Below are 13,267 nucleotides of genomic sequence, written 5' to 3'. Positions count from 1 at the left end.
GTGAAGTGTTTTAGATATCTTGGAGAGGATTTGGCAGCGGATGGAATCATGGAAGCGAAATTGAGTCACAGGGTGGGGGAGGGGCCAAAGGTTCTGGGAGCGTTGAAGAATGTGTGGAAGGCGAGAATGTTATCTCGGAGAGCAAAAATGGGTATGTTTGAAGGAATAGTAGTTCCAACAATGTTATATGGTTATGAGGCATGGGCGATAGTTAGGGTTGTGCGGAGGAGGGTGGATGTGCTGGAAATGAGATGTTTGAGGACATTTATGTGGTGTGAGGTGGTTTGATCGAGTAAGTAATGAAAGGGTAAGAGAGATGTGTGGTAATAAAAAGAGTGTGGTTGAAAGAGCAGAAGAGGGCGTTTTGAAATGGTTTGGTCACATGGAGAGAATGAGTGAGAGTGAGGAAAGATTGACAAAGAGGATTAACGTGTCAGAGGTGGAGGGAACGAGAAGTGGGAGACCAAATTGGAGGTGGAAGGATGGAGTGAAAAAGATCTTGAGCGATCGGGGCTTGAACATACAGGAGGGTGAAAGGCGTGCAAGGAATAGAGTGAATTGGAACGATGTGGTATACCGGTGTCGACGTACTGTCAATGGATTAAACCAGGGCATGTGAAGCGTCTGGGGTAAACCATGGAAAGTTGTGTGGGGCCTGGATGTGGTAAGGGAGCTGTGGTTTCGGTGCATTACACATGACAGCTAGAGACTGAGTGTGAACGAATGTGGGCTTTGTTGTCGTTTCCTAACGCTACCTCGCGCACATGCGGGGGAAAGTGGGTGTCATTTCATGTGTGGCGGGGTGGCGGCAGGAATGGATGAAGGCAGCATGTATGAATATGTACATGTGTATATATGCATATGTGTGTATGTATATGTATGTATACGTTGAAATGCATATGTATGTATATGTCCATGTGTGGGCTTTTATGCATATACATGTGTATGTGGGTGGGTTGGGCCATTCTTTCGTCTGTTTCCTTGCGCTACCTCGCTAACGCGGGAGACAGCGTCAAAGTATAATGAATAGATAAATAAATAATAATCAAGGCAAATAAGCCATACGTTTTGGGAGAAAAGAAATGAGATCTGAATTCCGGATGAGATCTGAGATCTTGATACTCAAAGAGAAGGAAACAGAGACACAAAACTGTGGCGCTACGGGTATGACGATGATAAAGTGAGCCATGGAGCGGAGTCTGCACATTCAAACGGGGTAATCCTTCTTGAGGGAGAGACGAAAACCTAACCTCTTGAAGGACGTTCCTGAACCATGAGAAATGCTCAGGACGATCTCTCTTGTGTATGGCAGAAATATCGGGTGTTTTCTTTTTTTTATTTTGTACCAGCGGAACATCAGGATAATTACCCATAGGAGATAGAAGGGGAGAAATGTCCACATCTAGAGGACACACTGTGTAGAACACGATGATGAGAACATTTAGAACAAGTGATGAACAGAATGAGAGTGAAGGAATAACTTGAAATGTGAGAGAAAGGGACGCTGAAGCGTGTATCTAAAGTAATATTTCTTTGAAAAGTTAGAAAAGTGACCCAAAGTGTTAAAAAACACACTCGAGATCTTCATAGCTGGAAGGAACAGCAAGTGATATAACAAAACAAATCACTGAAATCATTTGAAAGAAAAAGGAGAGGTTACTCTCCCGAATGACGTGGGAATAGGAAATAGCCATAGAAATACCGAAAACCTATAACAAGATGGTTCGAGACTGAGGGAAGGGTAGAAGTGGGTTGAGAACCGTTGTAATCATGCTCTTCAACGCCATGTTACCGTGAAGGATCCAAAACCCAGTTGACTGGAACCTCAGGCATGAGTAAGTTGGATTTAAACAGAACAGAGGATGTGGTGAGAGCTCTTTATGTTTACCAGTATATCCTTCAACAGCCAGTTTTCCATTTATGTTCGGTCTCTTGTGACTTTAAAAAAAAAGATAAGAATGAAAATGACTGAGGGTTTCCCTGGGGATGTGAGAGATAGAATACCACTCACGTATAGGGTTTTCCTGGGGATGTGAGAAATAGAATACCACTCACGTACAGGGTTTCCCTGGGGATGTGAGAGATCGAATACCTTTGCATGTTGAAGAAGACGACTAACAAGGACAGCTGCTAAAAAAAGAGAAAAAGAAAATGTGGTTTCTGGAAAGATTTAACACTGTAGACTTCCAGATAAAGGTGGGATTGAGCTTATATAACTATGTGTAAGGAGACCTGACTTTAGTGCTTTGTTGAAGGATGAACGTTGAAAAAATTAAGCGATCTCACATCCTCTTTTCCATTTATAACCAGCTGGCTCTGTGATGCCTATCTGATGGAGGAGATCTGATGCCAACAGTGGAATCTAACTGTTAAACGTCGTGTCACAGCTCTTTGTTCTTCTCATGGACCTCATCATGTACAACAGCTGTTGGTGTTAAGGGAGAGAAGGAACTGAGGAGACCGATCAAACCGTAGCTGGTGACGAGCGAGACACACTAAGACAGACAGACAGACAGTTAAGGTACTCATGCGTAGTATATAACCCACAAATGACGGGTTCATCACAGTCATATGGTACGTGTGTATTGATTTAGTACAGGTCTCTCTCTCTCTCTCTCTCTCTCTCTCTCTCTCTCTCTCTCTCTCTCTCTCTCTCTCTCTCTCTCTCTCTCTCTCTCTCTCTCTCTCTCGGCCACTCGCGACATTTGTATATTTTCTAACGTGTCCAGAACTAATGACATTTAAGGTTTCAGGTATCTGTTCTCCTCAGTGTAGCATTACGAGAGTTACAGTAAGGTACATTTCCACCCAGTATTATCCTTCTGTGGGAGGGCCGGGGTGGGGGAAGTACTAGAAAACAATTGAAAATGAAATGTAATGATCGTGTAAGACACTGTCTGCGTGAAGCTTAGTTCCAGACTACTACTAGTTAGAGTTAGAGTAACATATACATAGTAACTTTGGTGCCAGAGAGGGATGGCTCAGGGAGTGGAGATGTGGCCCCCTCCCTCTGGAGTGGTTCTTGCTCTGCATCCTTACTTGACAGAGTTGAATCGAGAGCGGTGCGACTTACCAACTCTCCCAGGCTAACTTCATAACTTTGACCCGCTTGCCATACGCCGCAATGTTGACTCACTTTCCCTCTTCTAAAGGTATTACTTTAGTTTTTGCTATGGAGAGCTAGCTGCTTGTGTGCCTCCCACCACTAGCTATACTAAGCAATACTTTGCAAGCTGCTGCTTCATATGATTACTATGTGCTCCTCGGCAACTCAAAGAATGGGCTGTCTGGATGATTGTTTCTTTTCCTACACCTCGAAATCGTGGAACTCTCTTTCCTCTCTTGTCCTTCACAGTAACTATGACCTGGCACATTTTGAAATGCAGCACCAGACTACCAGCAGACATGAACGTGCTGCGTGATACACTGGTTAGGGATGTATCTGGCGCGGGCATGACGGTCATAGTGTTAAAGCCTAAGGGAATAATAAGCAGTGAGGTGGTTGATACAGAAGGGACATGGCATTAGGAGACGAAAGACGCAAAGTGGTTTTCTCTCTATTATATTTATTGTGATTCCGTCACTGATTGGTTCCTCGGAAATATAACTGTTTCGCTGTCTGAAGAATGGTTTCTCTGGCACTAATTCAGAGATTAAACAGATTCAGAATAACTACGAAAATGCCCATGCGCAGGAAAGGTGACGGTGGGAGGAATTTACATACACTCCGCTTCTCAAGGCGGCGATGGCAATATTCAGGCGCATGATGTGGACGACGGTCGGCCGCGGTACGTGACCTCGTCGACGTCCCGCCAACAAAACATACCGACTGAAGAGCCGCTGTAACGATAGCTCAGTCGTCACAGACGCGGTATCAAGAAAGCAGTTGACCGTGCCTCTTCAAGGGGTGCAGCGTGACGCCTTCTTCCCCGTAGATAGGACACGACGTAGGGAGGATCTTGGTCTCTTCTCATACGGCGACTACGAGTTACAATGTCCAGCGATGACTGGCCATCGCGAGTAAAACGGAGAAGGTGCTGGTAGAAGGAGGCGTTTGTAGATGGAATGGCGACGCGACGCGACGCGGCGCCCCAGTGGGCATGGAACGGTGGAACGAGACCATTTTGAGATTTTGATCTGATTTGATTTAAAGATTTTTTAGTTGTCTTAGTGTGTACAGGAAACGTATTTCCGTGATGGCATGGGTGAAGGGCATGTAGTAGGTAGTGGTAGGCGGAGGATAGCACAGCAGAGCAGACAGTGGGTACTGTACTTGGGTGGCTGGTGGGCTTGCGTGGCCCAGGGGGTGCTGGTAGTGGGAGGGGGGGTGTCCTCGTCCCGTCAGAAAACGGGGAAAGTGCATTAACGCTTCTGAGTATCAATGTACGACTGGAACGTACTCATCAGTCATATTATCTTTTTTGTTAGTTAAGGCGGCACGACCCTAATCACCCAATCACCCAAAGGTGGATGAGCAGCTAAGTTGACTGTGGACCGACTAACGCAATCCGGATTCGAACCTATGCGCTGGACCCTGGGCGACCCGTGAATGTGTCACGTTTTGTAAGGTAAACAGTTACACCATGGGAGTCCATATCCGCGAAAATGATACATATGCAGACAAATTGTGTGAGTCAGCATGGGCATACTGGGACATAGATATAAAGGTACAAGAGTACAGAACGCAACGTACAATGGGTACAAATGTATAGAACATAACGTACTGTGGGTACAAATGTACAGAACGTACAGTGGGCACAAATGTACAGAACAGAACGTACTGTGGGTACAAATGTACAGAACCCAGAACGTACAGTAGGTACAATTGTATAGAATAACGTACAGTGGGTACAAATGTACAGAACAGAACGTAGGTACAAATGTACAGAACCCAGAACGTACAGTAGGTACAAATGTATAGAACAACGTACAGTGGGTACAAATGTACAGAACACAACGTACAGTGGGTACAGATGTATTGAACACAACGAACAGTGGGTTCAAATGTACAGAACACAACGTACAGTAGGTACAAATGTACAGAACAACGTACATTGGGTGCAAGTGTACAGAACACAACGTACAGTGGGTACAAATGCACAGAACACAACGTACAGTGGGTACAAATGTACAGAGCACAACGTACAGTGGGTACAAATGCACAGAACACAACGTACAGTAGGTACAAATGTACAGAGCACAGAACGTACAGTGGGTACAAATGTACAGAGCACAGAACGTACAGTGGGTACAAATGTACAGAGCACAGAATGTACAGTAGGTACAAATGTACTGAGCACAGAACGTACAGTGGGTACAAATGTACAGAGCACAGAACGTACAGTGGGTACAAATGTACAGAGCACAGAATGTACAGTAGGTACAAATGTACTGAGCACAGAACGTACAGTGGGTACAAATGTACAGAGCACAGAACGTACAGTGGGTACAAATGTACAGAGCACAGAACGTACTGTGGGTACAAATGTACAGAGCACAGAATGTACAGTAGGTACAAATGTACTGAGCACAGAACGTACAGTGGGTACAAATGTACAGAACACAACGTACAGTAGGTACAAATGTACAGAACAGAACGTACAGTAGGTACAAATGTACAGAGCACAGAACGTACAGTAGGTACAAATGCTTCAATATACTTGGTTAAGACCTTACAGAGTGCTGTTCCTTCCTTGCTCTCTTCGGCACCGTGTGGCCACACGGGGAATCAACTGAACACGGCAGATAGTGTGTTGGCCTGCCTGGTATAAGTAAAGATAAGACATAAATGCGTTGGTGTGGTGCTCCGCCACCTGTATTATCACTGGACAGATGTGTTCGTGTGGCGGGCCAATCCTCGCAGCCAACACGAGGCAGCGAATGTAAACACTGTGCGTGCGTGTTGTGTGTGTGTGTGTGTGTGTGTGTGTAATTCGCCCGCTACATCAACACAACAGCTAACAGCTAACGGACGAGGCGTGTTGGTGCTTTTAGCTTGCCACCGTCGTCGGCCCGTAACTTTCAACAGGTGTTAAAGGCGGAACACTGCCTCCCACCTGTATATCTCAGTGTCTGGTGGTGGTATAGAGAGATACAGCCGTTGACCAGCCTGTAACTCTAGGCTGCAGGTACAGTGTACTGACCAGCCAGTCACACCGGGTTGTTGCTGTAACCCGCCTGCTGGAGGTCACATCGCGGGTGAAGATTCACCTTTTGTCGACAGGTCAAGTGACTTCTGCCTTCAAAGGGATCCATCCTGTACCTGCTGCTGGGTGTAGCGCAGTCTGGAAGCTGTAGAATTCTCTAAACAGGGTCATAGGGTACCCAAGGTTGCACTGTTCTCATAATATTTTGAAGAGGAGTGTGTGTCCGTGTGCTTGGTGCGCATCATGCGCCCCGCTCACTGGAACTGTGACCTGCGATGATGCAATGTCTTCTGGGAAGTCTGCCCGGGTATTGGTTGAGCCAGTCATGAGGGTAAGCTGCCTCATGAAGGAGGCCACTCAGGGAAGGCAGGTGCTTGCTCTTGGCCAAACTCTAAACGTAGGAAATTACATAGACTCTTGCACTGAAAGAAGAGAATTATGTTACGTCGTCTATTACCTTGCCTAAGAAATGTTAACACAGCATTTCCTGTATTGCCATAGGGAGAACGGGTCTGACGGAGCGTGGAGGTGGGTTGCGTGTGAGGGGATAGGGGGCGGGGCAGGTCTGTTAAGGAGGGGAAGGCCGGCTAGGGTGACCCACCACCTCCAGGAACCTTTTGGCAACCCCCGCCACATCACCACCACCTGCCTGAGCTCCTCACTCGTTTCTAAACGACCTTGACGTCTCTAGGAACCACTTCGTCATCCGCGTCTGACACTGTGGCGGGAAATTGGTCCGATCATCGTGATATAAATCTAATCATCAGTATTTCTCTACAGGACTTAGACAGTAACTTATATCTTACTTGTTAGTATTTGTTGTGTGTTAACAAACGATGTGTGTGTGTGTGTGTGTGTGTGTTGACAGTTTGAACCTGATTGCAGTGCCTCTGGTGGTGGATGTGTGAGGCTCCCAGCACACACACACACACACGCAGCCAGGCTTGTGTGACGCTTCGCTTACTCACTCTCCGTTTTGACCCTATAGTCTGTAATGTCTCGTATTTCACCTCTTACATACTACTGTATCTCGTCTGATGTGCGACAGACTTTTGAAAAGGTGATAGGTCACGAGGATGGGGTTGGGGGAGAGTAGATGGTGAAATATTGCTAACGGGAGAGAAGGAAAAGGGATCCTTGTTATCTTCCGGAACTTTTAATATCGTACAAGTCCCTTATAACTAGCCTCTCTCCCCAACCACCCCAGGCCAGCCAGCACCCCTCCCGACACCACTTTCCACGGGACTTTCATCCCCATCTCCCCAGCCACACCACTCCTCACCGTCCTTCCCACGCTAGGCAGGTGCTGGGTAAAGAAGAGAGGGACTCGTGGTTGAGAGAGCATACGTCATGTGTGGGAGGAGCAGGTATGAGGCTGAGGACAATGTGCATGTATGGTGAGGGTGGAGACAGTCATGTGTGGTGAGGCAGATGTGTGGTATCATATAGCGCGTGGCAAGTGTTGAAGGACAGGTGTGTTGCAGCAGGAGTGGGGTACGCATGATAAGACGAATTCTAAGAGCCGTTCGAGACAGGTGTAGAAGTTCACTGTGGTAAGACAGATGTTTGTATAGATTATTCTTTGGCAGCAAGTGTGGTGGAGTAAGGTGTGTGGCGGCAGATTTGAAAGGTGTTGGATTACGTGGGACAGATGTGTTGGGGTAGGTGTGGAGCAAAGGTGCAAAGCGAGGTGATTTATAGATAGTTTTGTGGCGGCAGGTGTAAGTAGATATAGGGGTAGATGCCACAAGTGTGTGGCGGCAGATGTGGGTGAAGACAGGAGTAGAGGCCACAGGTGTGTGGGGGCAAATGTGAGTGAACACAGGGGTAGCGGCTACTGATGTGCATGGTTAGATTAGGTTGGACGAATGGATACCGTACTACCGGCCACAGGTGTATGGCGGTGGGTGTGGGTGGACACAGGTGTGTGGCAGCAGGTGTGGTGAGCATAGGGATATCGGCTACATGGGTCAGTCGAGTCGAAGGTTCCTTATATAACCCACCTCAGCCTCTTAGCTTAGTTGTGGTACCCACCTGGCGAGCGGCCGGGCTGCAGATTATCGCCAGTTCCTCTGTTTCATTTCCGTCGTGCGTTGCCTGTCTTCTCAGTCTCCTCCGCTGTCTCTAACGTTAGAACGCTCTAACAGCGACGTACAAATCCTCCTGCAGTGGGAGAGCGGTAACGTCAGGCACTGTTTACTTACCCTCAAAGACGACGGTGGTCGAGCAGTCATCGCTGAGGGAAGCTCCCGTAAGACCCACGCGTAATCGTCTTTCCCACGCACTGCGCGGGGTCGCGTCTCACGGTAAACTTGTCCGACGGTTGTTTACGGTAAGACGTGTCGACGGGACGGTAGGGTTGGGGCGACGCCCTGCAGACCTACTGAACATCGGCTGGCAACGCAGGTTGCCTTTGAATTTTCGCGATGCACGTAAGGTCTCTATACCCAAGATTGTACCCATGGTGTGCCAATGCTTAAAAAAAAAAAGGAAATCACTTTTCGCCGTCTATATAGTTCGCTTTTGTGGCTAGTAGTGTTGTGGGTATGGCGTAAAGGTGGGTCGTGCAGCTTCTGCCCAGGTGCGGTCCCAAAGAGCGAGGTGCCTTGACAGCGGGTCACTTGGAGGACAGCGGCCACCAGACATTTCCCATTGACGTCATCAGGCTCTGAGGTGGTTGACGCTTCGTCCGTCATAACGTCAAACATCATCGAATTTCAGGAAAAAATATAACAAACCAGCTCGCAAAACTGCCTCTACATCCGGCCTCCACCCATCACCACACCCGTTCCTCATGCGTCCTGTTCCAATCCACCACCACACCAGACCCTTTTGCCTCCCGCCGCCCCCTGCTGTCACACCAGACCACTTGCATCTCTCATCCGCCATTATACACCAAGCTTTCTCATCTCCGTGACCACACGCCAGTCTAGGGCCATATATATATATATATATATATATATATATATATATATATATATATATATATATATATATATATATATATATTTATATGCAAAAAGTACACATGTAGCGAGTGTTCATAAGATGCATGTAAAACGAATAGTAAGGTGTCACGCGCTCCACAAAATATTACACCGTCAGGACTGAATACACATAAAAGAGTTCCAGAATATGATATACCAGCCGCTACCGGGTGGGGCAGGTGAATGAACCCTCGACGTCTTCATCTCCCTCAAGTTACAAACTCAGTTGAACCTGTGTTCTGGGAAAACAATATTTGCTTTTCTTTTCTCTTATGTAAAGTTATCTAATTCATGTAAACCAACATTTTGATTCATGTAGTATCTATTATGATTGATAAGAGTAGATTTAACAATATTTTTATGCATCACTGAGTTATTGTATGTGATAATTTTATCACCGCTCCAGTCAGTTTGATGACCTAAGTCTTTAAGGTGGACAAATAGTCCACATTGCATTTTTGACCACATCTAGCACTATTTTTACGTTGTTTAAACCTGATGTTAAGAATCTTACCAGTTTGACCATTGTAAAACTGACTACAATCTTTACAGGGGATATTGTACACACATCCCTTCTGAGAAGTTTCAGATTTCTTAATATCAGGGTTGAATAACGTGAAAATAGTGTTAGGTATGGTCAAGAATCCACTGCATTGTTTGTCCACCTCAGATTTTGGTCATCAAATTGATTGAAGCATTGTTATCACACAATAACTCATTATTGGATGGAAGTATTGTTGAATCTTCTCTTATCAAACATAGTAGAGATGCTGGTATGAATCAAAACGTTGGTTTGTGTAAATTAGATAGTCTTATACGTGAAGAAATTGTGAATGTGTTACCCAAACCGTAGGTTAACCTGAGCTTGTAACTAGATAGATATGGAGTCGTTAAGGGTGACCTGTGCCCTAATCCCTTCACCTGTTTCTTAAATCATCATTTGCTGGCCCCGCCCAGTGGCGGCTGGTATATTATGTTCTGGTTCTTTTTTATCTTTATTCTGTCCTGACTATGTGAATATAGGAAAGCGCTTCACATTCCGTTTCCTTGTAGTTATATATATATATATATATATATATATATATATATATATATATATATATATATATATATATATATATATATATAGATAGATAGATAGATAGATAGATAGATAGAGAGAGAGAGAGAGAGAGAGAGAGAGAGAGAGAGAGAGAGAGAGAGAGGAGAGAGAGAGAGAGAGAGAGAGAGAGAGAGAGAGAGAGAGAGAGAGAGAGAGAGAATGCATGATATAATAAAAGCTGATGAACTAGCCAGAGCCTCTGCCCTTCAAGGATAAGGTTGATCATCCCTTGGGTCTACGTGCGTGTAGCCATACATTAATCATTCAGGAAGAACATGAACAAAATCTTTTAGATGCAAGAAGTGAAAATGACACGAGCGGGGTCCATCTATCACCATAGTATCAGTCAAGAAGGATCATTATCTTGGTTCCATCAGCAAGATCAGCAGACAGCTTGTTGTCGCGCGACTTAGAGGCTGGGCTATAAGTGCTCATGGGAGTTAGCCCCTCCTGTTGGTGGTGAACAGACCAAATGTAAACTTTGCCAACAAAGCTATTCCCACACCCTACAACATTATTGTACTGGACTGCTGTAAAATCAGCGAGTTCTTAAATGATTCCTACCAAGCAATACAAGATATGTGCAAACACACCGTGGCTCACTGTAAATAGTTCTATTGTTACATATCCTGATACGTATACCAGTCATTGTTGTTCAGCTGTTGTAAACTTCACTTACCACGTAAATTGCCGAATGATTTATTCAGTGTTGCCCAAACCACGTGAACAGTTTTCCCCACTGTGTAGCCTATAGTGTATTTCAGCCATTGAGGCCCACCAGTCCCTGGACCTATTATATGCATTCTGTATCCTCTATTGCGCCACCGTCCACAGTGCGGGTTGGGGTGGACGATATGTTAACCGCTCTTGCGGCAAAAATAGAAAATCAAATCAAAGATGCCCCGTAGAAGGTTTTACGGTTATATGGTACTGGAGGAAGGCTACTGGATGAATCACTGAGAAGTTTGTATGGAGTGTAAGGTTTGTGTATGCGAGTTGGTTGAGAGGAGATACTGCGAACAAGTACGATTTGAATGACAACTGACGCTCATTTAGTCGACGTAGATGCATCTAACAATGTTTCCTAAACTTGTTTACAGGTGTTGGTCTCTGTGTATCGTGTTCGATCGAAGCAATTCTGATGATGTCGGTCACAAAGACAGCATTAAGCGTCAATAGTAAGTTTTTTAGATGCACCAGATTGTACATTTTATGTAAAGTGTAAAGACGTTTCTCAGGAATTCAGTGTTTAGTTTCTAGCAAAGTGTCTGTTCGTAATAGTAATGGGAGTGGATTTTCCATTTATTCCTCCCCCTTTTGTAACTACTTAGGGTCGTTTAGGTGGGATGATCCCTAGCGGTTTTGGACTATGCCGCATACAATTGTCTGTATAAGCGATTCTGGCGACGTATAGAGATCGACTCCCATCAGTGCGCTCTGCAGATTTTTAGTGAGCACATATTCCTCATAAATTCTGATAATTTATAGTTACTTTTATTTATGGTTCTTTTATGGCTATAATGGCAGTTTTTTTTTTTTCCCCGTTTTCATCATCACTGACATACACATGGATTTCCCATTCTTCTAACAGAAAAGTGAGTATGCTCTCGGCAGCTGCGCGAGTTGCCACAATGGCCTTGCATTTCAGGATCATGTTTTATTTTCATTTGTATTTCATTTCTTTGATATATTTTTGTTGCTTTAGAATAGTGAAGCACACACAGCTGTTCAGTATTTTGATTTCTAAAGCAGCGGGACAAGATGGGTGGTCACATCTGCCTCTTTTGTGACGTGCGAGTGAGAGCTGGGAACCCTGCGAGCGCCCTGTATATAGTTGGCTCACGGTCTATTTACTAACAGTCGGCTCCCAACACAGAAAGTTGTCGGGACCAAAATCTCTTAGTTTAACTTGGACTACACTTGTGCATTTTGTGCATCCTTCTCCAGTCATGGGATCAGAGGTGTGTAGCATAGTTAATGACAACTGTCTCTTGAAAGATAACTGCTGGCTCTGAAATGTTTTCGTATATATACCTCCAAACATTTATGGTAAATTTACATATGTAAGTTTACAAATTAGTTTCCATGAGGTGAGAGTAAGGTGTTCTTCCTCTTCAATGTAAGTCACATCCAGGGATATGTAGGCAGGACCATAGCACCCATAACGATGCTTATGATGAATTGTAGGATAAACTTTAAGAGATTTGATGATTATAGGCATCACTTCATATGTTTATTTGTATTGCAAAGAGCATCGTTATAGTGTGCAATCAGTGATGACGTACACTCATCAGTTGACAGTAATTCTATTCGTTTTATACAATACACGTATCGCTTAGAATGGCAGATTATTCTTGTATCATTGTCACATGTTTTCTGATAATGATTCTCTCCTTTCCAGAAGAGGGTATGCTGCAGCCTTGGAGTGTGGGGCGCATTTTTCTTGCTACTCCAGCTGGTCCAACTGGCCACTTCTCAAAGTAAGTACACTTTCCCCTGTACCATCAAAGTGAGGCGCGGGAGGTTCCACACTAGGCTATGGCAGGATGGCGTACAGTGACACAGTATTATGGGAAACTCGTTGTCACCTGGAGCGAAACTTCTCTTGTTTTCCTTTATGGGGTATGAGGTGTCAGTGCCTGACAAACAGGACGTGGTTTTGTCATTTGCCCGACCGTTATATTGGTGTTCACTTTTTAGACACTGATAGCATTGATTAGCCTATTTTCTTATAGGATTGTCTGATAAACTATTTATCAGCAACTCAAAAAACTACCCAGCGTGAGTCCTATTTTTGATATTGCGGTTCATCATCCCACACCCAAGTATTTTCGTCCCTGCTTCTCACCTTCACTAATGATGGGACTGAAAGCTATAGTTGTCGAAATATCTTTTCTTCCGAAGACTTGCTCTGCTTATACAAAGGATTGATCAGGTCATGTACAGAGTACCGCAGTCACATCTGGGATGGTTCTTGCTCTGTATCCTTACTTGACAGCGTTAGTCGAAAGCGGTCCAGCTTATAAACTCTC

At 44.9% G+C, this 13,267-nt stretch overlaps 1 protein-coding gene across 2 annotated transcripts in view; it reads left to right on the top strand.

Moving 5' to 3' along the window:
* The first annotated feature begins 12,089 nt into the window (after positions 1 to 12,089).
* Positions 12,090 to 13,267, top strand: part of LOC139766887 (phenoloxidase-activating factor 1-like) — a 15,746-nt gene continuing 14,568 nt past the window's right edge. For both annotated transcript variants that reach the window (XM_071696018.1, XM_071695940.1), the window contains exons 1-2: positions 12,090 to 12,196; positions 12,637 to 12,715. In XM_071696018.1, coding sequence (XP_071552119.1) covers positions 12,185 to 12,196; positions 12,637 to 12,715 — 91 coding nt within the window. In that variant the 5' untranslated portion in view covers positions 12,090 to 12,184. The remainder of the gene's footprint in view (positions 12,197 to 12,636; positions 12,716 to 13,267) is intronic.

This window comes from Panulirus ornatus, chromosome 1 (genome assembly GCF_036320965.1).
Source record: "Panulirus ornatus isolate Po-2019 chromosome 1, ASM3632096v1, whole genome shotgun sequence".
Lineage (NCBI taxonomy): Eukaryota > Metazoa > Arthropoda > Malacostraca > Decapoda > Palinuridae > Panulirus > Panulirus ornatus.
Note: the sequence above shows the minus strand (reverse complement) of the source record. Positions and strands in the feature narration are given on the sequence as shown.